This window comes from Mastomys coucha, unplaced genomic scaffold (genome assembly GCF_008632895.1).
Source record: "Mastomys coucha isolate ucsf_1 unplaced genomic scaffold, UCSF_Mcou_1 pScaffold8, whole genome shotgun sequence".
NCBI lineage: Eukaryota > Metazoa > Chordata > Mammalia > Rodentia > Muridae > Mastomys > Mastomys coucha.
The window spans coordinates 54,646,121-54,674,002 of NW_022196914.1; the positions used below are offsets into that span (position 1 = coordinate 54,646,121).

Genomic DNA, 27,882 nt, shown 5'->3' on the forward strand with positions numbered 1-27,882 from the left:
AAACATCCAGTAAACATTACTTTATTTTATGACACTCTGCATTAATACAATAAATATACAAAACTTCCAAACCACTGAAAACATGCAACATGAGAGGGCCACATGGAGGGCGTTTACACAGAACCGTGACATACCTCAGGGGCAGCGCAGTAGTACACGCACCTACAGAATACACAAACATCCCTAGAGCAATGAACCAAGCCCCAAACCACAAATCACCAATCAATCATTTTCCAGTGATCAGACCCTAGTTTTAAATAAAATAGTCACCATTTAATATTGCAAACTAAAAAGTGACATGGATGCCTGTTCTCATGAAGCTCGTCTCATGGCTGTAGTAACATTGGTATTAAATAGAAAACATCAACCATCTTTCACCAAATCAAAGTGCATTGTTGACTGACTGTTGTTGAGTGGACAGCAGATGAGGGGTTAAAGCTGCTCCCACCTGACCCAGCCACAGACACCACCGTTGCTATAATGCTCTTTTGTGTTTTCAAACAACATAATCTCTTTCAAACTTGTATGAATCCAAACAATTGGATTGAAAACAGCATTTTCCTTGTTCATACACAAAAACATAATGTGAGTTTTAACTATTCTTTGCCCTTTAATACTACTACCTTTGGGGACCTCCACATAATGGAGAGGGAACATTCCCAATTTTGAAAAAAAAACTCTATTAGCATTTTTTTGAATCTCTGCTGTGTCTCTTATTTGTATGTCAGAGGAGAATAAACATGGATTTGGAATGTAAGTACTGGAGCTTATGTGCACTTTTATAGTCTTAGTGATCTCAGTGTCCACCAACCAAGTCCACATGGATGAAGCACAGGCTCTTGGCAGCCGAGAGTGAGCAGGTAAGAATGGAGGGGATCCTACTGATCAGAAGGATTCAAACTCATATTCTAAATTCTACCTTTTCCTGAATCAAAGAAACGTTTCTTAACTATTTTACTCAGTAAATTCCCAAGCAAACCTAATGTGGCCCTGCATGAGTGGATATATAATCCAGTACCCACAGACCTCTAAGAACTGCACCCCAGCTCTGCACAGAAGTCCCTCTGACTGCAGCCTTGGGGAAAGGATAAAGTGACTCAACCAGTTAAGCTCATTTTTAAAGGATACCCTGTCTTCAACAGTCCATCTTTGTTTAAAGTCAACTTGGATAAGTCACAGCCTCTCTATCATTCTGCAGTCTAAAACTAGTGAGACTTGCAAACTACAAGTTTGACTTACAAATATTCTTCAGACATCTAATCATTATTAAAAATGATTAAAAGTCTAAACCCACATCAGTTTGCGCTGCATCATAACAATGTCAATTGGATGATACTAATAATGAACATATTACCTGAACTTTTACTCTGTTGCTTGGTGCAATGTTTTACATGTATTTAGTCTGTCTTAAAAGTAAAAGACAGGTACATTATGAAATCAAGTATATTAGAAGTACGAGGGTCTTTTATTTTTAATGTAACTAAAAGTGAGAGGCCAAAAGAGAAATCCCTTAAATACTGTATGTTCTTTTTATTCAAGGGTTAGGTTAGCCTTTAATACCTGTGTCAAAATCTCTCTCTCTTCTTTCTCTGTCTCTCTCACACACCCACACCCACACACATGCACACACGCACGCACACACACACACAGAGCTGCCAAACATAAATCCCAGTTCAATTAAAAAGATCAGCCAGAAGAATATACCAAAGTTTCCATACAGTAAAATCTTACTATATGAATACTGAAAATTAAGAGGGAAAAGAAATTATCACTATATTCTATTGCATCAATTCACTACCCTCTCTTTGGATAATGTACTGCACATTATATTAAAGTCTTTATACTCCAGTAAATTTTTACTTAAAAGAAACTATTACAGAAAATCATTTCTGATTCTATAAAGAGCCCTAGAACTTACAACTATAAGCAGTATAGAACCCAAAATACTAATTCATTTCACTTAAGAGACATGGTGCTCATGCAAGATCAAAGATTGTTATCAAAATATCAACTAGTCTAAAAATAAAATAAAATAAGGTAAAATATACATTATCTACTAGAGAGCACACAGGCTCTTCTCTGGTGACTGAACCTCATATAAAGCAAGCCAATGTAAAAACATCCAAGCTCTTGCTGACCTGTTCCTTCCTTACTAATAGAGGGGGAAAAAAAGAAACATGGTTTCATTTCCAATATATAATCTGTATCTCTACTGACTCCTGGGAAGAACTTCTGTGGTTAGTATCAAGTCACATACTCATTTCAGTGTGTCACCACTGAAATAATCTGAGGAACACCATCCCCCAAAAATATGGAGAATATTTATTTAGCAGATGATAGTTTTCCTCTGTGAGGAGCATGGGAATATTAAGAAACTATTAGGCAAAGTAATATGACAAGGAAGTTTCTCTGGTTTTTAGACCATGCACATGTGGATAGGAAATACCCATGCTCTGTGTACTGTGTGTTTCCAACATAAAAATATCTGTAGAATACAGTAATTGGAGAAAAAGATACAGTCATAAGGAATCAGAGAACTGCTTCGAGGCTTGCTACATCTGGTTACCCTTGAAGGCATTCTGTGCCGCGCTGGTTGCTGCGGTTGAGGCTGCATTTGCAGCCGCTGTCTGAACAGTTTTATTGGACATCACTCCAGTTGCAAACTCTTGCTGGGCCTTCTCAAAGCTAGCACCAGTTGTGCGATAAAGTCCGTGTACCTGAAGAGGCAGAAACCAATGCAGGATGGTAAGAAGCTATCCACACATGTGCTCCCAGCTGACTGGACTTAACCAAACCATCCTGCTGTGTGGGAGGACCAGACAGAGGTCAGAGGGGAGGTTGGGGAAGCAGAAAAGAAAACCCATGAAATCAGCTTTTTACCCTAGGTCCAAAATAAACAAGGGAGATGAACACAGTGGGCTTAACAACAGCATAGTGCTTTCAGAGACAGTAAGTGCCACCTTCAGTCTAACCAGACCCCCCTTTTACATGCAATAGAGAATCTTCACAAGCACTTGCTGTCAGACCCTAGGTTAACTGGTTAGTGGGAGGTATTCACTTATCACTATTCTCAATCATGTTTCCAACTCCACACCCTCTACAAAGGAAAAAAACATCTGAAGATCAGACATTTCAGTAAACTTTTAAAAAATTAAAACACCTAGATTACCTTGGTTCTTAAAATGAACTAACTTCAAAACTTCTTGTGAAATACAAAAAGTCATTAGTAACTAGTGTACTAATATGGGCATGAATATTTATGGGCAGGTTCCCAAATCCCATAGAAGACATAATGAAAACCAGGTTCTCAAGGGAATCCAAACTGTACTGCCTTCTTCTCACTTCAGTGTCCTGCTATCCCAACTTAGTGACTACTCAAAGGGAAACATTTGGAGCTCCTGACAACTCTCTGTGGCTTGTTCCTGTCTTACTAACTGGCTCCTTTACAATATCTAGCTGTCTATCACTTCAGCCCTGAAACATTATCCAGTACTTTCTGATAGTTTACTGCAGAAACAGAACAAACACAGTAAGAAACAACTGATAGAAAATCAAACATATTTGTGAAAGGTAAGGATTTTTGTCTATGAAGCAGCTCAGGAGATATAAATTCTTTCAACACTTGGGCAGCATGGGCTAAGAAACACCACCATAGCAGAAACCAAGGGACAATGAGCATCCAAAACCAACAATAACCTGTTCTAATTGTGTAAGATTTCAGAATGAGAATGAATTCTCAATTGTACATTTATTTTCATCAAAACAAACTAAGAGTGCACAGCATGTATAGCAGGGGGTGAAGAGAGGGACGGCCTGGAACTACGCAGACCTTCTGAGGGCATGAACCGTCCATGAAGATCCTGACCCCTAGTGGTGACATGTTAGAGCTACATACTCCCAACAAAGGGGTTTGTGTGTTTATTTTTGATAATTTATTATTAATTTTTAAGTCAGTGTTGAAGAATCCGTTCTCAGATCTCAGCTTACATCAGAGGTAGAGAAGACAAGGGGATTGGTGGTTGCTTCAAATTATAACTTAGTTTATATTGCCATGTATTACATTTCAGCATATCATACAGAAAATTACCTCATCTGAGATCCTTAACTTCATAGGTAAGAGTGAGACAGCACCACTAACAGTGGATACATGAGAGAGTCAACCAGTAACTTCAGATTTAACTAATACAGAGTACACACTAAAACAGAGAATAGATACAATGCTGATGAATACTCTGACTTTATTTGGGAAATGATATTTATTTTGAATGCCTGACATGTGGATATAAGCTCATTTATACAACTATCCCTTTCATGGAAAAGGGTAAAAACAGAAGGGGAGAAGATTTCCTAAGCCTGCTCAGGACTGCCTGGCACAGCCGCCGAGGAGTAAGCCCCCTGCACGGCCTGACCTCCCAGGTTCTTTCATGTTGGAGTGTTCTGGGGTGTTCTGCCCTTAGGCCTCTTCTGGCTCTAGACTTCTATGTGCTCTCTCAGGCTTCACTCACCTCAGGAAGCCAACACTTCCCAGTCTGAAACCCCAGCCTAGATTTCTTTGCTTGCTTCTACTTATCTGTCTAGAAGTCTACCAAGCTTATTCACACACATGCTCTACCAGTATTTGAAACCCCAGGCCCCAGCCAAGGCATCACCCTAACTCCAAATCTGCTCTTTTTAGTTCGTGCATGCTGGGGGCATGCCATCGAGCAGCTGTGGAGGTCAGAGGGTAACTTGCAGGAGCTGGTCCTTTCCTGGGTCAGACACAGGTGCTGTGCTTAGCAGTAAGTACTTTTGCCCACTGAGCCATCTCACCAGCCCCAAACCCTATCACTGAGAAAAGCCCAACCAGAACCTTTCACAGTGGGAAGAGTTAACTCAGGCTTCCAAGCCCTACACCCTGGCCCACAAATCCTGTTATCTACTTCAGAATTACACTTCCAAAGCTTGTCATGTCAACCCAATCACTCTGCTCCCTAAAACTCTTTGGTGAACTACAACTTTTTATTTTATTTTATTTTACTTTTTATTAATTTATTTTATGTATGTGAGTACACTGTTGCTGTCCTCAGATACATCAGAAGAGGGCATCAGAACCCGATACACATGGTTGTGAGCCACCATGTGGTTACTGGGAATTGAACTCAGGACCTCTGGAAGAGCAGTCTGTGCTCTTAACCTCTGTGTCATCTCTCCAGCCCATGAACTACAACTTTTTAAAGATTAACACTTTTGTTTTAAAGATTTATTTATTTAATGTGTATGAGTACACTGTCACTGTCTTCAGACATACTAGAAGAGGGCACCATCCCATTACAGATGGTTGTGAGCCACATGGTTGCTGGGAATTAAACTCAGGATCTTTGGAAAAGCAGCTGGTGGTCTTAACCATTGAGCCATCTCTCCAGCTCAAGATTAAAACTTTTTAACAAGGTGTCCTAGTTTTCACAGCCCTGTAGGATCTAAGGATACAGTAGTGTTGAAGCTCCAGTCGACCCTCCACCACAGATACCTAGAACTTTTTCAGTCCTTGCACGGCCTTGCTCCCATCCATGCTAGTCTTTTGTAAACCCCTGAATTTGCCACACTGTATCCTCACAACTGTCCTGCATATCCTGCCTGCTCCCGACCCCCTTTTTTATTCTCTTATGTAGATGGTCATTCATTACTGTCTCTCAGCTAAGGCTTTATCATGGCATGTTGGCACCAATCTGCATTTCCAGCTACCCTGAAGGTGGGAAGCAGGAGGATGACCTGAATCCAGGACTGAGGTAACTTAGATAACCACAGTGGTACAGGATGGAAATCAATGGGACTAGAGGACTTGAGACTTCCCAGGACTGAGTGTCAGCAGCCTCTGTGCTTGGTACAGAAAGTTCAGAGCTTCTGAAAGAAACTGCAGCAGCGAACCCAGAAATTCAAGCAGGAGTGCAGCCAAGCCCACAAGGCTCCCAGGAGGTGGGACACAAGTGGGTACTTGGCAGATTCCAAGAGAAAAGCTCTTCTTGTAACAGAGCGGCCAGAGTTCCTTCTATATGTATTCCGTGTATGTGCTGCAAAATTTTACCAGGCAGTGTAAAGAAAACCACAAAGGAAATCTAATGCTTAAATAATTTAATGTCTTTAAATTTTAAATATGGACAAAAACATGTACCTGATGCAATAAATCTACCTGTATTTACTCATCAAGCTAATGAGCTTCATATTGGAAAAAGTACATATTGATAAAAGCACACACTCAGGAGCCTCTGATAAAATGCTGGCACCAAAAACATCTCTGATTTCTGAATACTTGCGTATATAGCATGAGATGTCCTAGATGGGAGACAAGCCTAAACATGAAACTCATGTGTTTTTTATAACACTGTGTATACATACTTCTGTGTAGTTTATACATTTTAATGTGTCTGCCTTAGATGATTATAATCATAATCCCTCCTGTGAGACCAGGTAGGGAACTTTCTTCTCTGCCACCAAGTCCATGAGCAAAAGGTTTCTTATTGTTGAGCATTTTGGGTTCTGAATTTTCAAGCCAGGGATGTTTTCATTGTTATGTCAATCATAAAATATGATATAATTTTTAAATGTGTCTATAAACAACCATAAATCATAATCCTTGGAGAGCAAACATGCAGAACTCCAGAAATGAGCCAGAGTCCCACTGTCTAACAGCAGCAGGGCTGGAGGGACCCTTCTCCAGGGCCACTGTGGCGTGTCCAGAGGTCGGCTCCCACTTACTTTTTTAAACATGACGAGCGAGATGACAGCAGATGTCGTGAAGAGCGCTGCAATGATTATCATCATGATCCCGACGGGAATGCTCTTGTTGAGGCCAGTGAGGGACGAGATCCAACCACTAAGGGACAGCAGACATGTCATCAGGCAAATGAGTCAGTGCAACTCTCAAAGCAACAACAGGACACATAGGCAGCACTATGACACCAGGCAACGTAAGCATTCTTCGTAAGTGGTAACTTCACAAGGCCTCCCATGAGACGCCACTTATTTTACAGGTAAGGCCCACACTCGGACGTGCAGTGTTGGGTCCCACAGCTAAGAAGCACCAGCCTGCATCTGCAGGCAAACTGCACTCCTGAGCCCCAGGAGCACACCAGAGGCTGTATTTTTTAATATACTATGCCTTAAAAGTGTGGGATCTTCACTGCATTTTAAATGCTCATTTTCAAGTAGGAAAGAAACTATATGCAGACCACATTAAAGTCACTCACTGTTAGAATATACACTGCACTTTACAGCTCAGCATTAATGACACTCATGTATTAAAATGTCCCCAACACACTCATGTGTTTGAGCACTGAAGCCCAGCAGGGACACTGTTTTGGAAGGTTATGGACATTTCGGGAGGCAGGAACTAGCAGGATGAAGTTGGTCACAGGCCACAGGCTCTATAGTTTATCCCTGGCTGCGCTGGCCCATTCTCTGCTTCCTCAGCCACCCACTGAATTGTGCATTATGCTCTGGGACTAACTGACTGACTGCTTCCATGCTCTACCTTCCCTGACAGACAGTCTGAAATCCTGACACCATGACCTATGAACCCAAACACTCTCTTAAAGTACTTTTCAGGATTTTCTCACTGAGATGAGAAAAGTAATTATTCAGTCACACCATTAACAAACAAAAAACAAAACAATAACAAAAAATACAACCCAACAATTCAAAATAGGCAAACACTGTGAGACATTTCAACAAGAGTACATCAAAATAAAGGCAGCCGGGCAGTGGTGGCGCACACTTTCAATCCCAGCACTTGGGAAGCAGAGGCAGGTGGATTTCTGAGTTCGAGACCAGCCTTGTCTACAGAGTGAGTTCCAGGACAGCCAGAGCTATACAGAGAAACCCTGCCTTGAAAAACAACAACAACAACAACAACAACAACAACAAAAGGCAAATAAGCAATAAAAATATGTCAACATATTAGTCATTAGATAAATGTAAATTCAAACCACGGCATCAGGATGGACATAGATGCCCCCCATACATACATACATACATACATACACGCACACACACACACACACACACACATACACACACACACACACACCCTATCAGTCTGGCTAAAAGAAAAGACAGTAACAACAGCCGCTCACAGCTTACAGGATGTGGAGGCTAATCTCTCACAACTGTTAGAGGAACTATAAGTTTGTCAGTTTCTTTAAAAAAGCTTAACATGTGATTTCCAAGTGAATTAGCAAAATATAAATACACTGTTAATCATAGAAATGAAAAATATGTGTGCATAAAAACCTGGCCCCAAATGCTCACAGTGGTTTTATTTAGAATAACTCCCAAATGGAAACAATTTAGGTGTCTTTCAACTGATAAGTGGTTAAATAAACTGTAGTATAGCTATACCATGGAATATACTCAAGAATAAAAAGAAGGGACTAGATATTGAAAACCAGTGATAAAGAGCCCTGGTTGTTCTTCCAATGGACCTGGGTTCAATTCCCAGCACCTTTATAACAACATCTGTTAACTCCAATCCCTGGGGATCTGATGCCCTCTCCTGGCCTTTATGGGTACTGCATATGTATGAAGCGCAGACCACAGACTCAGGCAAATATTCATACACACAAAATACAAATAAATAAAATCTAGAAAAATCAAATAATAAAAATTAGGGCAACATGTATCTGAGGGGGAAAGTCAACATCTTTAAACTCTATGATTCTATTTATATAACCATCTTATAATGACAGAATAACAAAAGTGATAAATAGCTTATGGATATTAAGCTTATGGATATTAAGGGTGAAGGCAGATGGGGACAGGAGTCAGAGTGGCCATACACAAAGCAGCAGTACTCTTCAGTCCTTGTTTTTGTATCTTACTATATTTTATGCTATTGGAGACTGAGTGAAGGATGCCTGGGAACGCTCTATGGTCTTACAACATGTCAATCTACAAATGCCTTCATTCTAATTATGACTAAAAGTATGTGAGTTATGCAAGGTACAACAGAAACAGCCTTCCACTAGCAGACTCTGGTGCCTAGGCACAGACTGTTACAGTCACCTTTATATTCCTCTCTCATTTAGTACATTTATATTAAGAAACTTGTGAAATTACTTCAACTTCTAAAGAATTGTGTGTATGTACATCATTATAACAGTACATTTTTAAAACATCTAAAGCATTTCCTCTCATTCACATGCCAGACTAAGCACTATTTAAGATAATAATTAAAAAGCCACTTCCAAGAACTAACTGGAAACAACTTAAAGTCCACAGTCTATTAGTGTGTGTGCCCACTGTACAAACTGCTGAGAGCTGTCTGCCAGCCACTCACCCCCATGCAGAGGCAGCACAAAACCCAAGCCCCATACCCTCTAGTCCCCTGCTCACTGCAGCTTTAGCTAATGGATACAATGGTAAACAGCAGTACTATGCATGCCTGCGCACACCTGTGCATACCCGTGCATGCAGAAGCTGGAAGGAGGGCAGTTCTCCTAAAGTAGAAAGGCAAGGTGGTATTTTAAGGACACACCTCTTCCACCCATCATCTCACTCAGGGTGTCCCTGCCCCCATGGAGAAAGGGAGAAAGAAGTCAGTATTACCTTCTAGCCTGAACCACAATACAAACGTGTGTGCATGCGCGCTCTTCTGTGCGTGCGTGTGTGTCTGTGTATGTGTGTGTGTGTGTGCATGTGTTTATCTGAAATAATGCTTTACACTTAACTTGGACCCTTCTTTCAGTTCTCTCCAGACACTGACCTGCCCTCTCTCTGGTCTCCTTTACACAACCCCTTTCAGTGCCCAATGCGCTCATGTTTTACTTAAAATAGACACCTAATGCATTGGATTTTTACATTGCAGCATAATCTTTGAAGAGAATAGTTTATTCAATGTTTTGTTCCAGAATATTTTCAGTTGGGTTTTCAAAGCACTTTTGTTTTTCTGTGTTTGCTTTTGCCAATCTGACTTTTTCTGTTAACTCACTAGGACACCAAGTTATACAAATACTAAATTAGCAACTTAAAAACAGTAAATAACTTACCAGTTTCCCCAGTTATGAAATCCTGCAGCCTGGAGCACATGTACAGCAAACTGACAAATATAGACGAAGAAGAACACAAAGAACCTGAAGGAACTGTCACTCCTTTAAAAGAAAAGGGGAGAATGTCATTCTTTACAGCACCTTCCTATCCACACACACATACACCAAACCTCAAAGGAGGCAAACACATGAGGATCCAAGCCCCACTTCAGCAACCCTCTGTGCAAACGACCATGACCATCCCTGGGTCACTCCACTGAACTTCCTTCCAGCTGCACCAGAATCCACAGGAAGTTCAGTTTTCCTTTAAAAAAAAAAAAAAAGTGTTTCTAGTTTTCATATATGGCTGTTTTACCTGTGTATATGACTGTGGATCATGAGTGTGCAGTGCCCTTGGAAGCCAGAAGAAAGGATTAGATCCCCTGGGACTTGAATTACAAATGGTTGTGTGCTGGAAATCAAGCCCGGGTCCTGTGAAGAGCAGCCAGTGCTCTTTATCTACTGAGCCACTTCTTCAGGCCCCAGTTTTCCTTTTTTAATGAACTACTTTATAGAATCAACACAAACTACTTAAAATATATAATTTGTAAGTCTCAACATGTATGTATTTGGACTTTACTCCATTGATACTGAGAACTTATTTTAAGCTTCTCTTCCCTCCTCCCTCCTTCAACCCAGCCTCCTGTCATCCAGGCTTGCTGTTTTTTAGGATTTATATGAATGGGATGTATGCAGTCCATGTTCTTTCTTGGCCTGCTTCCTGCATTTAGCAGTGATTCAGTCACCTGTGTTTGGCAGGTGCAAGACTCCAGCCCCTCCCACCGTTGAGTGCTATTCATTGGTGGCAGGAAAGTATGTTGCTTCCAGCTTTTTGCTATTACAAATCATGCTGCTGTGAGCATTCATGTGTGAGTCTTCATAAGGACACAGGTTTCCTTTTATCATGGGTAAATATCTATAAATGCATGTAGTAAACATACATTTAAGTGTTTAAGAAACTGCTGAATTATATTATAAAGTCGCTCCATTTCACACTGCAGTAAGAGCGTTTTCAGGTCTTTTGCATCTCATTAACACTTGCTGTGGTCTTGTGTACAACCCTAGCCATTCTAATTAGCATGTCTGATTGTGATGGTTAACTGGGTTGGGCTGACAGACTTCTGGGAGAGAACAGTAAAGCAGGCCTCAGGCTTTTCTAGAGAAATTACATCATGACTAATGAGTAGTTTAAGCCTTAAACCAGGGCTGGATTCAGAATCCGAGTGAACTGTTGGGATGTGGCAGAGGTATGGATGGGAGGACTGGAGGAAGCAGGTCACTGGGCATGCTGGGGGCTTTATGCTACCTCTCCTGTTACTGCTCCACTTGCTTCCCGGCTGCCATGGGAACAGCTCCCTCATGCCCACCATCATGAACCCAAAATGCTAACACCACAAGCTGACCTTTCTCTTCATCTGGTGTTTTGTTACAGTGACAAGAAGCTAACAATGCTAGTGCCACACTTAGCTTTGATTTACATGTTCTTAGTGAGAATTATTCACAACTTTTCATTTTATCCATAGATCTTTTGTTAGACTGTTAAAATCTTTTTCTGGTGTTTTAACTAGATTTTCCTCCTTAATCTTGATTTTTGAGAGTTTTAAAAAGATATTCTGTCCAGCAGTGGTGGTGCATGACTTTAATCCCAGCAGTTGGAAGGCAGAGGCAAGCAGGTTTCTGAGTTCGAGGTCAGCCTGGTCTACAGAGTGAGTTCCAGGACAGCCAGGGCTATACAGAGAAACCCTGTCTCAAAAAACAAAACAAACAAAAATTCTGGATATACAAGCCTTTAATTAGATACATGCTTGGCAAAAATCTATAGTCTAGGGATTGTCTTTGCAATCTTTGCATATTTGTATGGAAGTATATTTGTGTGGATGCACTTGAGGCATCCCAAAAGTGTCTTCTGAGTTAAAGTGTTGCCTTTTTATGAATTCCAATTTGCCTAGTCATTCTTTTTAGTATTGGATTAAAACAAACAAACACTTTAGCAAAGCCAAAGTCTCCCCCAGAGTCTTGCAGCTCTGCATCTGTGCATGTGTTCTTTGAACTAACTTTCTGAAACATGGCATAACACGTTATTCTGTCAAAAAACAAAACAAAACAAAACACCAGCTTATTTCTGAGAATAAGGTATGGCTGAATTCTCTTCACACAAGGAGAGTCCAGTGTTCCAGCAATGATTCTTACATAGCCTTAATCTTTCTCAAGCATCAAAGTTGGGGGACCGGAGAGATTCCCAATAGCTGCCCTTGTAGAGGTTCGGTTCCCAACAGTCACATGATGGCTCACAACCATCTATAATTCCAGTTCCAAGGGATCCAATGCCCTCTTCCGGCCTCTGCTAACACAGCAGGCACATAGGGCACACACTTAATAAAAGTAAATAGCTTTTGATTTTTTTTAATTGGCTTTTACATATGGAAGGGCTCATTTTCATTTTTAGACTGTTCATCTGTTTATGGTACAAGTGTTGTTGACATAAAGACATCACTGTGACTACTGGTACATTCTAGCAAGTCTTCAAATCAGGGAGTGCATATCAGTATGCCAATTTGACTGTTCTTTTGTAGACTAGCTTTACATATTTAAGGCTTTGGTATTTCCATACATCTTTGGAAGAACAATGTCATATTTCTAGAAATCAGCCTGCTGGGATTTTGACTGGGGTTATGTTGCAGATCTGCAGGATCATTTTGAGAAAGTTCACACCTTAGGAATATGGAGTCTTCTGACGCACTGTAGAGGTATTTATCTCCATTGATATTTTCTACAGAGATGATTATAGATCTATAAATACAGTTTTGCTTCTTTTCAGATCTGGATGTTTTTGTTTCTTTCTTACCTAATTATACTGGCCAGAAATTCACATTTCTGGCCTTAGACAGAAAGTTTTCTCAGCCTTACACATAGTAGCTGGTATTAGCTAGGAGTTACAGGTTTTAGCTTGTGCACTTCCTTTGCAGTGTGAAGAAACCTCTTTTCTTCTCCCAAGTTTATTCACTGTTTCTTAACATAAAAAGACACTGAATTTTTGTCAAATGTTTTTACTATACTAGTTAAGATAGTCTATTGTTAAATTTTAGATTATAATGTGATGGATTTTCTAATATAAAACCAACCTTGTAAGTCCAGTGTGAGGCCCATGCCCATAAACAGTACTCAGGAGGCTAAAGCAAGAGGACACCAAGTTCAAGGCCAGCCCAGACCACATAGTGAGACTTTTGAGAAAAGCTAAACTGTTTACACTTTTGGAAGAAGCTCCATCCACTTGAATTTGGAATAGTATCTTTTCAAGTCTGGCACCATTTTTAATCGCCCTAAATTTATCCTAGTTCTGTTCAGCACTGTCATTTCCAAGGCCCATTTCCTTTTTTTTTTTTTCCCCCAAGATAGTGTTTCTTTGTGTAGCCCTGGCTGTCCTGGAACTCACTCTGTAGACCAGGCTGTCACTGTCCTTGAACTCAGAAACCCGCCTGCCTCTGCCTCCCAAATGCTGGGATTAAAGGCATGTGCCACCACTACCTGGCTCCAAATCATTTTTTTGCTAAAACTCAACCCCAGATTGTTCAGCAGACAGGAAAACACATGACAGAAAATCCTCCAGCTCCTTACGGTTCCCTTCCCACTTCATAGCAACTGTCAACCTTCCACCTGCCTCTGTGAAGAGCCAACATCTGTCTTAGGGAGACTCACACTTGTGTTAAGACACGTCTATCCCACCCTCCGTCCCCCAGCCTACCCACTCCAGCACTTTCTTATTCTGTGCCCAACAAGTCTCTTGCAGTAGGTTCTTCTCTTCAGTGTTTACACATGTACCTCATATTCCCCTCTGTTGTCCTCAGAAAGAAGTGCTTCAGATTGATGTTCATCTCGTTTGTAGCCTGGATTCTCTAAGGATCCTCCTGCCAAGGGCCACTTAGTTTGGCCTTTATTTTTTCCATTGCTAAGTTGAGTTTCCATTTCCATTAGATCAGTTACTGTTCATGTGCCCATGTCTGGTGCTGTTATTTGTTGTTCTATAGATGGAACTCAGGGCCTAGTCATGGCAGACTGGCCCTCCAGTTTTATATCTGTCCTCCAACAGGAATAAAATTATGTCCTCTTTCACATATGTATGTATATATACTACAGAGCTTATAAGTCACTTAGTTCTTGATACTCTTTAGGCTCTACAACCTTTTTAAACAACATTGGACCAGAGTGTAAACACAGTTCTTCAGATTAGAGGCTCAGAGCTTCTGTCTGTTCCTACCTTATTACTATGTTGTTATTTTGCAATGGATCCAGGTACTTCAGAGACCCACACACATACTGGCTTAACTTATGTAGATATTGGAATATTTACTACTATTTATCTCTTGAATAGTTGTTTAACTAACATATTTGGTGTTATTACAACATTCTGTGCCAGCTGAGGGTAGGCAAAATTGATCATGCTGCTACAGTAGGCTTGGTGACTATTCTGCAAATGCCAACACACTGGCCAAGAAGAAGGAGGGCTGTGTTGGGACTTCTTGCCAGTAACAAGACAGCTTATAGTTTAGGGCAGCTGGAGAAGAATGTGGGGATACACAAGCATCCTCCAATCCATCCACCATGGAGGGTGAAGTTCACGGAGACACAAGAGCCATAGCACATTACTGGATGTTTTCTGCTGTAAATACCCTCCAACCTTAGAAGAGCATATCAGGTCCTGCCCTGTAAAGAGGCTTTACGTTCACAGAGGAGACAGAATATAGGAAATAAAAAAATAAAAAATAAAATCAAGAAGCAGTCTAAGGTGGAGACAGGATGGAAATGAAGTGACAAAGACTGTAGCAGCCAGGAGTAAACAGTATTTTTAAAAGGATCTTCAATATTGGAAGTAGAAAAAGAAATGAAAGCAGAAATCTGGCTTAGAATTTCAAAGATTTTTTTTATGACTGAAAAATTGGGTAGGGAAGGGAGAGCTTGGTGTGTAGAGAAGCAGCCAAGGGAGGGGTGAAAGAAGACCCCTTTGATGGTCTTTGAAGGAAAGTGGAGATCCTGCCACTGAACCAGGGAACACCACCACGAGGCAGCCCTGCTACAGGACTTCCTCACTGTAGGCCCTGCTCTGTCCTCAACCGTGTTTTTCAGTCTGTACTTTAAAGCTAGCTGGATTCTTTGTGACGTAAAGTAATATACACTAGTTGAACATCATATAATGCTACAAGGGAATTCTGCAGAAGCAGTAGTCTCCAGGCCCTTATCACAGGTCCCCACAGCTACAGTTCCCAGGCACCATAGCTTCTTACTCTGCTGCTTCCTAGCATTAAAGGAACTGTGATGAGGGAAGACCTGGCTGTGCTTTCAAATCTTCCTTACTTCTGCCCACGTCCAAGTAGATACCCACACAACCATGGGCTACCAGGGGTCCTGCTCACTTCTGCCCATGTCCCAGTAGATACCCACACAACCATGGGCTACCAGGGGTCCTGCTCACTTCTGCCCATGTCCAGTAGATACCCACACAACCATGGGCTACCAGGGGTCCTGCTTACTTCTGTCCACATCCAAGTAGATCCCCACACAACCATGGGCTACCAGGGGTCCTGCTCACTTCTGCCCATCCAATTCCTGAACAGTCACAGTTGAGGTATAAACGATGTGCTGTTACCAGGATTCCTAGCTTGCATTTCTGCTTCTCTGGATTTAGAAATTATCTTTTGATGATGGTTTTTATATAAACCTATCAGTACTTGATCACTAATTCTCTCCTTAATATGTGTGAAAATCTCTTTAACCTATTCAAATTGATTTTGCCAATTTTATCTCCCATGAACTTTTTCTCTTAAAACTTGACCATCTTATATCTGAACTTCTGGAGCTAGGAACCAGCTCGCACAGTATGCAAGGAATCTGGAAACAGCTCACACTGAAAGTTCTGCTCCACTGTCTGCCCAGAGCTGCCATTCAAAACTTATGTAATTCTGATGGTTTGAAAATAAGTTCAAAAAATTTCCTACTTCATAGTCGAAAAAACAAAGGGATTGAAAAATGAGAGGAAAAATAGACTTTTCTATTATATTAGCAAGAGTTTTATTTAAAAGACTACAAGCAAACCAGAAAGAAATAATCAAAGTTCGATACAATTAACTTTCTCAGAATCTATACACAGAAGTCTATACCTGACCAGGGCATTTCAAGTAAGATGAAACATGTCACAAAGATGACCCCTGGCTACAGCTCCTAAAGAGACTAACAGGGCCGCAGGCTGGGAGGTGAGGGCACGGAACATAAGCTTCACATATAAAAGGAAGCAAGCACATGAGCATGACCACAGACACAGGAAAGCATCTGGAAAGCTCCAGCAGCACTCATGATGAAAGTTCCCATCAAGCTAAGACAGAGGAAGAGTATCCTTGAGCCAGCAAATATGCCAACAACCAAGTCTGCAACTTTAATCACAGGTGACTCTTCCTTTTCCGTGCCACCCCACCTTCACTCTTACTGTTCCAGAAACTGCAGCTGGTACCAAGGCCGCAGGACCAAGGCAGAGGCAGCAGCAAGGCAGAGTGGTTAAGAGGACCCATCTGGAGGAAATGAGAGAAGCTACACTGCACTGGATAATCTGGACCCCCGGGCTCAGGAGAAGGGGCCGTGACGAAGGCATCTATCTGACCGAGTTCCAGTGTTCTACTCTCAAAGCTATAATCCCAGGTGAATGATGATGAATGTACCCAGAAAGGATTTACCAAGCTACTGAGTAAAGTGCTTCGTGTGTTCTTCCCACCTGGACTGATCTCAAGATAAAGGCTGTAATCACCAGGTATAATGCATAATTTAGACATGTAGGGGGCAGAAGAGTAAACAGCAAAGTTTTTCCTAAAGTCATATATGATGCATGTCATACAATGTTACATGTTAAAATCTAAGAATGTTAATTTTCTTTTTTTAATTTTCATGTTTAATTTTTAAGAGAAACAATGCTTATGAATTTTACAATCCAATGGATATGCAAGCAAGCTGTATTATTAAACTTTCAGAAAGTATGTTATAGTATAATAAAAATGTTAACTTTGTATTATGCCACAGTGCACATGTGGAGATAAGAGGGAAACCTGCAGGAGTCAGTTCCCCCATCTACCATGTGGACCTGGGTATAGAACTCAGGTCACCATGTTTAGCAGCAAGCACCTTTATCCATTAAGACATCTCACTGGCCGGGCAGTGGTGGCTCATGCCTTTAATCCCAGCACTTGGGAGGCAGAGACAGGCGGATTTCTGAGTTCGAGGCCAGCCTGGTCTACAGAGTGAGTTCCAGGACAGCCAGGGCTATATGGAGAAACCCTGTCTCGAAAAACCACACACACACACACACACACACACACACACACAAAGACATCTCACTGGCCCTGATAATGATAAAAAAAAGTAATGAAAATACACCAACTTTCCCTTTGAGGTACAATACAGATTATTCATTTCATGGAGTGTTTGTGGCAGGGCCTGTCGCCCCAGCCTGATATAAACTATGTAGCCAAGGCTGGCCTATAGCAATCCTCCTACTTCAGCCTCCTTGTGCTGAGATTCCAGGGGTGAGCCACCACTCACACATTTCACAAGTTTTAAAGCACACGTATTAAACGTTACCTGAAAGCTCCATACAGCGGTCTGTACCAACAGACAAAGGAACAGGGTGTAAAGAGCAAGAACCACAGGATGCTCAGTCCAAAATCAACTGCTCTCGAAGAATCAACACAAAACCAAGCCAGGCATCCGAAGATGTTGAGAAACAGGGTTACCGCATGGACTGTGGGATCAGAAGACAAAATGGAATGTTTACATTAGAGTTACACAAGCCATAGAACTGTAAATGAAAACACACTTTCTCAGAGCAAACGTTCTTCAACACTGCTGCTTCTTACACAGGCTTTGAAGGCACTGCACACACAGTGGGGCAGTTGAGACAAAAATCTTGCTGCCCATCTCCTAGTGGGCAGCTACACAGCTAAACCCAACCCTGAGTTTTGCTTTCCTGAGAAGAAAAAAGGCCGTGAACTTCTTGAGCCAGGGCCCAAGACACAGAAGCAAGTAGACCCAGGAGCTGGGTCTCTTCAGGGTCTCATTTGTAAGGGGAACTGGATTATAATTCACATACAGCAGCAGTGCTCATGTCTGTGGTGATCTGTGGGGATTATGTCATCCACATGAGAGAGTCAGTTTTTAATGGGGGGAAATACTTTGATAGAGGATTCCAGTTATTCACTTCATCACTACTAGGCAACATAGTGAAATCTAGGCCGTGGCAGGACTTTCCTTTGCTTAATAGAAAAAGATATGAGCAACACTTCACATGCTGCCAGCAATGACTCTCCCTAACAAATCACAACCTCCAATGTAGCACCCGGCAATGCTGTGACCACTCAAGAGCCACACTTACCACCACAACTGCTATTTACACTTATTTTTATTTTATGCATTTGGGTGTTTGCCTGCATATATGTATATGCACCATGTGTATGCAGAGCCTGCAGAGGCCAGAAGAGCGCACGGTATCTCCCTGGATACAGACGCTCTGAGTTACCATGTGGATGCTGAGAACCAGTTCTGGGGCCTCTACAAGAGCAGCAAGTGCTCCTAAGCCCTGAACCATCTCCCCACCCCCCACTACAGTTATAAGTGATTGTGCAAAAGAGTATCCATGGGGTAGGACTTTACTATGAAAAATAAATTACCATAAAATTAAAATACTGTAAGATGCACATTATTAAATAAAACTATCAACCAACTATGACTAAGATTAAAAAAATAAAAGATTATTAAACTTACTGCAAACTTAATATACATTAAAAATTAATTTCAAAATCTCTTCACAAATCAAAATTAAAAAAAAAATTATGGAGCCGGATAAAACCACTCATTCTGGTACCCTGATATATCCCCATCCGAACACTAAACAAATTACCTGTGGCAAAGGAGCTCCAGGGCCTGAGGCAAAGCTACAGCTTTGTGTTAAAATCCACTCCCTTCCTTCTATCACAGAAAACCACTAACTACTCAATTCCTATTGGGAGTTTATATTCTCGGGAAAGCTGGCTTACTAATCAAAAAACAAAGTTCTAAGACACTAAAAACAGAACTAAATTCCTGTGAAATCAGAAATTATTTTGTAGTTCTGACTATCTTATAGTTTTTTCTTTAATGTTAGCACATTCTAATTTAAATTATAATCTTTAAAAGAATAACTTTTTAAAGTTTTCTTTTTTTTGTTTTGTTTTGTTTTGTTTTTCAAGACAGAGTTTCTCTGTATAGCTCTGGCTGTCCTGGAACTCACTCTCTAGACCAGGCTGGCCTCAAACTCAGAAATCTGCCTGCCTCTGCCTCCCAAGTGCTGGGATTAAAGGCATGTGCTGCCACCGCCCAGATTAAAGTTTTCTATTTTACTTACAGAAAATAAAGACCATGTATGCATGTATATACATATTTTAAAGTCCACAAAAAATCTTCAAAGTACAGAAAATATCAATAACCTTTTATAATATGTTAAATTTTTTCTAGATGTTTTTTAAACTAACCATGATCAGTAAGTCACCAACTTGTACTTGATAAAAATCAGCCAGTCTAGGTACCTATGTGCTGTTAATTTCAGTGTGTCTATGCTGGCAGACGCTGAGTACAGGCCAAACACTAAACAAGTCTTTAAGCCATGTTCACAGGTTTATAAGTTACATTTTTTTATGTGAGAGATGTATTCATTTTATAAGGGAATCAAAGCTAGGATCAGTGAGTCTGAATTTGCAACCGCCAGTACCACATGATTCTTGAAATCCAAATCGCAAAAGAAGAGGTTACAGCCGGGCGGTGGTGGCGCACACCTTTAATCCCAGCACTTGGGAGGCAGAGGCAGGCGGATTTCTGAGTTCGAGGCCAGCCTGGTCTACAGAGTGAGTTCCAGGACAGCCAGGGCTACACAGAGAAACCCTGTCTCGAAACAACAACAAAAACAAAACAAACAAACAAACAAAAGAAGCGGTTACAAGCAGCAAGCCTCCTTTGCTACCTGGTGGCTGGGGTCCACACTTTGCTTTTCCCTTTTTTCTTAAATTCAAAAGCATACTCAGAAAGGTTGAATTATCACTTCACAGTGATAACTCTAGTTGCTATGGTTCAACTGCAGCTTCCATTATCTGTTTCCATTGAGGGACCGTTGAAAACACATCTCCATTGTATTCATTAAAATGGAAATCACTTCTTCATCTTGACACTGTGTGGATGGCATACCACAGAATCTAACCCTGGGCTTAAATTAAGAACCAAGCTATTGGAATAGCTTGTTACACAGTGACTTGTTATAAAATGTTGGCCCAGTTGGACAATGTCCAACAAGTACCCCAAACTGTCAAAGCTTTGGCTTCTCTAAGACTAAGTAATGTAATACCTGCTGGAAGATGTGACTGGGATATGAAATCCATCTCCAACAAATGCTACCAGTCACTATGAATGAATGAAATGCACCCAGGTTAGTACTTAGAAAGTACCACACTCAGTCTCGCTCTTCAAGTGAGGTAAATCCCCGAGCTGTTCGCATGTCATTCCAAGCAATGCTTCTTTCAAACAGAACCCTAATGAGAATATTGAGTCATTTTTCCAAAAAGATTGGCAAATTAAGTGAGACTGGGAAAAACCAACAATTACCTGCATTACTTTGAGATACTCTGAAAGTTGTGCATTCTAAAGGCCCAACAAACCTACCTTGAAACCATCAGCATGAGTAGTCGGCAGTTACATTAAAACTAGCTATCCTTCCTATTTAACTTCCATTTATTAAATCTATTGTAAAGTTTTCTTTCTACCTCTTTACCATAAAAAACTAAGTTAAGTAACTTATGCCTAAAATACTATGTTTATTTTTAAAATTCATATACAAAAAATACAAATACTTATATGACACATAGAAATATATTAACTAAAACACAGGAACTGGTTAGTATGCATATAAAAGTGTCAAACTTCTATATAATACTACTGATACCAAGGCAAAATCTCAACAAAAAACTAAAAGTTTGAAAGTAATAGCCAGCTGGGTGTGGTGCTACACATCTTTAACCCAGCTCTCAGGGGACAGATATTGGTGGATTTCTATGTTCAAGGCCAGCCTAGCCTATGTAACCAGTTCCCAGACAGCCAAGGCTTCATAAAGAGACCCTGTCTCCAAAAAGAAAAAAAGAAAAAGAAAAAGAGGTAATATCCAACTGTAATTTTTTGACAATGGCAACAAATGTTCTATTTAAAACTATAACAAAAGTAATGTCCATAATAATTGCTTTTCATATGCCAGCAATGAAGAATGAGTTTGAAGAAAATTATTACATCCACTTAGAGAAGCTGGACATTAAAGTCTCACTAATCATCCAGTAAAACTCATACACTTTCTTTGGAAGGAATGGACCTACAAATTACCTACTGCCTGATCGGTCCAGCAGAGGAGGAGCCACACTGCTGCCTTCCCTCCTGACAAACTCTCGACAAATAGGGTTGAGACTGTTTGGAACACAAATCAGGAAACAGGTGGACACCTGTGTATACGTAGTAGACCTTTAGCAGCCCGGCACACATTTCCTATTTCAGAGTTGTAACTATACTCAAGTATCAACACATCCCAGCTGAAAACACACTCTGACTGTTGATTAATTAAACTGCCCCATATTAAGAAATTTCAAGAACAGAAGTATTCACGGCCACTTAAAGATGAAAGATAAGCTATGCCTAAAGCAACTTTTAATGTTACAGTTCACATTACAGTATCTTCTGACTCTTTCTAACCACAGCCAGAATGCAGACTCTAAATGGTACTCCTTTGTATTAAAACTGGGATGCATAATTATGCCAAAGCCAAGTCATGCCTAGATAATATTCTTCAAAGGAAAGGGATCTCTGGGAAATCCTACCATGTGACAGACAAGTTGCCTTTCAGTCAGTGCTGGTGTTTGATGAGTGGCCTTTCCTCAGCCAAAAGCTTGGATTGCTATCTGTTACACAATTCTTGTACCTAATATACTGTTCAACTCTGAAACTAAGACTATTAAGTTCTATACGAAAAGATATTTAATATGCATTTTAATATATCATTTCCTAAAAGGCATCTATTACTAATGAAAATATGAACTCAAGATGCATTTATATATATGTGTGTGTGTGTGTGTGTGTGTGTGTGTGTATATATATATATGTGTGTGTGTGTGTGTGTGTGCATGTGTTTTATAAATATAAATGTTGAATACTCACACATCCATAAGTAGTACATAAGCTTTACTGTCTTTTGGAATTCCACAGGAATGTCTACAGAAAAGTCTTGATAGAAACAAGGTCCCACAGGAAAATTGCTAGGAAGAGGTGGCCAGTTATTTTTTCTCCCTGTAAGTGGAAAAAAAGTTATTCCAACAAACACATTCTCTTCTTCTTCTGCTTCGGTTCTAAGTAAAGGATCTTGTTTTGGTAGATGGTATATGAAACACTACAGTGCTTCCCTCTTACAACTTTGAAAGTCAAGCTTACATTTTTAACTTTTTTTTCTCAGAAACTTTTTTTTTGAAAAAATAAATGGTAAAATAATTTCCCAATGTCATATCATACCATGTTTAGCATGTTTCAGTACAGGAGAATCCAGAGACAAACCCTAAGAATTGCTTAAAACAGAGTTATTTCAAAGTCTGAGAACCTGGCTATCTGTGCGGAGGGCCATCTAATGTTTAAGTTTCTGTTTTCTCCTTGAGTCTTGGGTCTTTTCAACAGAATTCTGCTATATCCCTAACTGATCTGCAGAGGGAAGACAAGTCTCTCAGAAATATAAGACTGGGTAAAGGACATTTCAAAGACTGACCAAAAAAAAAAAAAGTTATCTAAGAAAATCTGAACACTGTGAGAAAACATAAGACAGCCTTGTGATGTGAAGCGGCCTAAAGCTGTGTCTGAATAAACAAAGACCGGAAGCAAGACTTGGGAAATAGAGGCAAGAGCAAAAATCAACCATAAAGCGCAAATTCAGACAAAAATGTAAGTTAAAAAAAAAAATCTAAAAGTCATTTTCCTATTTTCTTCTTTTTCTTCCTCCTGTTCTACCTCTTCCTCTTTGCTTGTTTGCTTGTTTGCTTTGTTTTTTTTTTTTTGAGACAGGGTTTCTCTGTGTAACAGCCCTGGCTTTTCCTGGAACTCACTCTGTAGGCCAGGCCAGCCTTGAACTCCTGAGTGCTGGTAAAAGTCACTTTCCAATACTAAATATACTATATAGCTTTTAAAATTCAATTTTATATATTTTTACCTATCTCAACATTTTTCAAAAAGAAAAGTATAACCCGTTGTTTATTCTCCTTAACATATATGTCCTCAGTTACACTAGTTATAGTATTAAAATTGGGAGACCAGGAATATAGCTCCATAGTAGAGCACTTGCCCAGCATGAGACCCTGGTTTGGTCCTCAGGGAATACACATGACACATCATCTTATATAAGTAGTAGCCAAGAATAGCAATGAAGAGTAGAGACTCTGGAACCAGAAGTTGTCAAGCCACTTGCTGGCTGGGTGGTCTTAAGAAGTGAAAACTCCATTTCTTCAAAAAGTAAGTAACTGGGCCACACTTCTCAGTGTGGTGCTGAAATTTTAAAGTGCATTACAGGTGCAAAGTACTACCGGGTGCCAACATACTGCAAAATGTAATTATTAACTGTCACTCTGTTACTATCTTTACTAAAACATCTTTCATATCTCAGAGAAATAACTAGTGTCAGTCATCATGAAGAAAGTAAGATACATCCTCATTATATCTCCTACAGAGGCATCTGTGATGCTGGAAGCAAGGCACCAACCAGGTAAACATGTCCTTGAGAGGCCCAAGACCTAAGCACTGTAAGAGAATGGAGGTACTCGGTGTTCCTAACGCTGTTCTTGTTTGAGGTTTATCCCTGTTCCATTCACCCTAAGAGCCTTCCCTGACTCTGCTTATCCTTCTGCTGAGGCTGCTAGCTCTCCCTCACAGATTCTTTTAGAGGTATCTTTAGCACTCAGAGCCTAAACAGATTGCATAGCAAGTAATTAATCACATGAAGACTTTCTTAGCATTTTTTGACAAGTATGGTGTACCTGTGAGGATAATGTGAACACGCAAGAGTCCAAGGTGGGGCACACTCAGCACACTCAAAGATTCAATGGAGCTACTGAGAAGGCCACACCCATGCTCTCAGCTGTACCTTTCTTTCTTCTATCCCTCATACTTAAGCCTACACTAAGATCTTTCTTTAAGTTCCAGCTCTTCTTTAAAGAAAGAAAAGATTCAAAAGAGCCAAGGATAGAATCAAAGGCTCCCTGGCTTGGGATGAAGCAAACTTATCAGATCTGTCTCACTTTCTCTGAGAGAAAGTCAATGCTCTTCTAATCTATCAAAAGACTGCAGCTATCAGGTAAGATCAGAGAGCTGCAGGTATCAAGTAAGCAATCTGCTGTGTCTGACCTCTTTGCTAGAATCAGAAATCAGGGCAGTATTTTATCATCAAGCCAATGACTCAGAGCAAAGACAGACATTCAGCCAACTCTGGATACTACCATGCTGGCTCAGCATCTTATCATCAAGCCAATGACTCAGCGCAAGGACAGACATTCATCCCACTCTCTGGATACTACCATGCTGGCTCAGGTTCTTCATCTCCCGCTCACGACGATCTAACTCTGCAGCTTTTTTCTCCAGCTCTTCTTGGCGTTTGAGAAGTTCAGCTTGAGCCAATGCATGTTCCTAAACAAAATGACCAACATACACAGGTTAGCACACCATCAAAGTATTCCACCATCTGCATGCCTACTTTTATACCATGAGAGAAATGTTAAATGTGCTTTCAAAACAGGGATTCATTAAAAACTATAGTTCTGGAAAATATTAGTGAGATATGACTCATTTTGCTCTTTTAGTTATGGAAGTCTTCGGGGGCAATGCTGAGGCCACAGGATGAAACAAACAAACAAACAAAAACAACAGCTCTCATTAAGAATAGCCAGAGTCAGGGTAGACAGCGGCTCAGCAATTTAGAGTATGTGCGCTCGCTGTTCTTGCAGAGAGGCCATGTTCCCAGCACCCACATCAGGCAGCTCACCTGTAACTGCAGCCTCTGAGGGCACCTGCTCTCAGTGCACACAGCTACATGCCATTCATTAAAAACAATAAAAATGCGCCCTTTAGAACAGAGCAGCCAGAGCCTAGTAACCCTGTACCTAAATGAGAGCAAGCGTGTAGGCAGGGGACAGCTGAGGAAGGGTGGACAGAATGAGGAACAACTGAGTTAGCTCAAAAAGCAGGGTCAAGAGATAACATTCCAGAAATTTGACGACAGTTTAAAATACCTACAGTGCTCTAGGATGCTGCAGTGACGGGGATAACTCTGTCACAGGGTGCCAGGCATTTCTACCTCTGTGTCAGGGATGCCATGATTTCATTCGACTGTCTCTTCTGCACGGCTGCCAGCTCCTATTCCTCACCCTACCCACTGAGTACATACTAAGATCTCACCCAGAATATTTATTACTCTATTATTGTTACTGTAGTGGCATTATGCATTGAGACCAAAGGCAATACAAAGTTCACCATATAAACTGCACACCAAGATCCTAGATGAGCTTCTAGTATCAGTCTACATAGTTGACAGGCACTAACCTTTGTGATCTGTGTGTAAGATGGATGCTCCTCTGTTGGCTTCATTATTGCTGGCTGGGTGTTGGGTACATTAGGCATTTTCACACTGTTTGGTGGAGCCTAAAAAAGTTAAAGATAATTACATAACACAAAACCCAACCCTAACTTACCTCACGACTATCATAGCACTAGAAAGCAAACCCCGCGCCCTGCCCGTCTCCATGCCCTTGCAGGCTGCTCTGTAAAGTGCTTCTGTGTCACTGCTTTCTAACATGCTTCTCGGTTTTACAATGCTGAACAGTACACCATGTAAGAAACAGCCGAGTTCCTTCTCTACAGTAAAACAGACACCATCAGACTAAGGAACTACACAGCACAGCGGGGTATGGGGCCATCTGCCTGTACCTGGGAGGCTAAGGCAGGAGCCCAAAAGCCCAATAGCAGCCTGAGTACATAATGAGATGAAAGAAAAGAAGAGAGAGAGAGAGAAAGAGGGAGGGAAGGGGAGATACTGAAGTTTACAGTCAACTCTTCCCTCTTAACATACATGCCAACAGCCTGAAAAAGTTTTATTAGAAACCTGCAACACAACATCACTAACAGTTCCACTTTGCCAGTGAGTACCAGCTGTATCTGAAGGTGGCTACAGCACCAAAGGACAGACAGACGTCTCTTAAGTCCATCTCTGAGGATAAGCAAACTATGACATACATAGTGCAGACATCAAGGAGAATGAGTTAACACTGTACAAGAAATTTTAAAATGCCAAATGAGATAAAATGTGAATTTTCAAAATAAGTATTGATCTATATAGCAAACTACCATCAAAGGAATTTTACATATTCCTGTGTTGTTTGCCTCGCCTAAAAAACAAATTAGACAATATGGTTTTGTGTTTGATTTTTGAGACAGGGTCTCCTGGCTGAACTGGAACTGGTTTTAAATCAAAGATCTGCCCACACTTGCCTCCCAGGTCTTGGGGTTAAAGGCATGCACTATCTTACTCTGCCATATTACTTTGAAAAATTAAAACCAAGCTGGAACCAAGTGTCATGGCACATGCCTGTATTCACAGCCCTTGAGATGAAAAACTACACTCTCTCACACACACACACCCACAGAGAGACTACTGTCCACATGAGCCCTCTCCCAGGCTCACTGATTCTTAGTTCAAGGGACAGCATCTTCAAGAGCTGTCAGGACACCGGGAAGTGGGGACTGCCACACAAAGGATGGACTGCAGGCTGCAGAGCTGCCCAAAGTTGGTCAGGACACTATACGGTTATAAACAAGCTCAAAATCAGCAGAAGGAAGGAAATAAGGAAAACTAATACAGTAAATATAATAGGAAAACTACAGATATAATTAATCAAGATAAGAAAATAAGCAGGGTTGATCATCCTTAAATGGACTAAAAACAACCTACTCAAAACTTAAAAAATGAAATAAAATTGCCACTACCGCAAAATGCCAGAAAATTAGGAAAATCATAGGGATTATAAACAAATCTACTCCAAAGATATTGGCTAGGTGAGGGGAAGGACAGACTCCTTCTAGAGCAACAGAATGACTAAGACTGAGTCAGCGAGAAACAGACCTCCTGACTGGACAATGACAATGGAGAAATAATCAAGACCCAGCCAGCAAGGGGCAGCACAGGGCCAAAGAATTCCATACCTGAGTTCCACCAAGCACTCAAAGTTAAAGCCATTTTTCCTCTGTGTTTCTTTTGTTTGAGACATAATCTCTCTGTATTTCCCAGGCTGGCCTTAAACTCCTGACCCTTCTTTACCAAAGTGTGCCACCAAGCCCATTGATTGTCAGTATTTCTTGAATTTTTCCCAAAATTGAACTAAAGGGAATATTTACATATATACATATTGTACGAAGTTAATTAATTAATTAGCTTTAACACCTAAGACACCTTAAGAAAAGAAAACCAGGCCGGGAAGTGGTGGCGCATGGCTTTAATCCCAGCACTTGGGATGCAGAGGCAGGCAAATTTCTGAGTTTGAGGCCAGCCTGGTCTACAGAGTGAGTTCCAGAACAGCCAGGGCTACACAGAGAAACACTGTCTCGAAAAACAAACAAACAAACAAACAAAACAAAAACAAGGAAAGGAAAAGAAAAGAAGAGGAGGAACAGGAGAGAGGCTTGGTGGTCAGGAGCCCAGTCTGTTATC

The 27,882-nt window shown here is 40.8% G+C and overlaps 1 protein-coding gene across 2 annotated transcripts in view; it reads right to left on the minus strand.

Annotated features, from left to right (window-relative positions):
- Positions 1-5: 5 nt before the first annotated feature.
- The window catches only part of Scamp1 (secretory carrier membrane protein 1), a 76,750-nt gene continuing 48,873 nt past the window's right edge, over positions 6-27,882 (minus strand). The window contains exons 3-9 of one of the 2 annotated variants that reach the window (XM_031359846.1): positions 25,722-25,820; positions 24,701-24,809; positions 22,311-22,439; positions 17,676-17,835; positions 10,020-10,121; positions 6,733-6,850; positions 6-2,717 (exon numbers count right to left, since the gene is read on the minus strand). In XM_031359846.1, coding sequence (XP_031215706.1) covers positions 2,553-2,717; positions 6,733-6,850; positions 10,020-10,121; positions 17,676-17,835; positions 22,311-22,439; positions 24,701-24,809; positions 25,722-25,820 — 882 coding nt within the window. In that variant the 3' untranslated portion in view covers positions 6-2,552. The remainder of the gene's footprint in view (positions 2,718-6,732; positions 6,851-10,019; positions 10,122-17,675; positions 17,836-22,310; positions 22,440-24,700; positions 24,810-25,721; positions 25,821-27,882) is intronic. The other variant, XM_031359847.1, reaches the window with a different exon arrangement.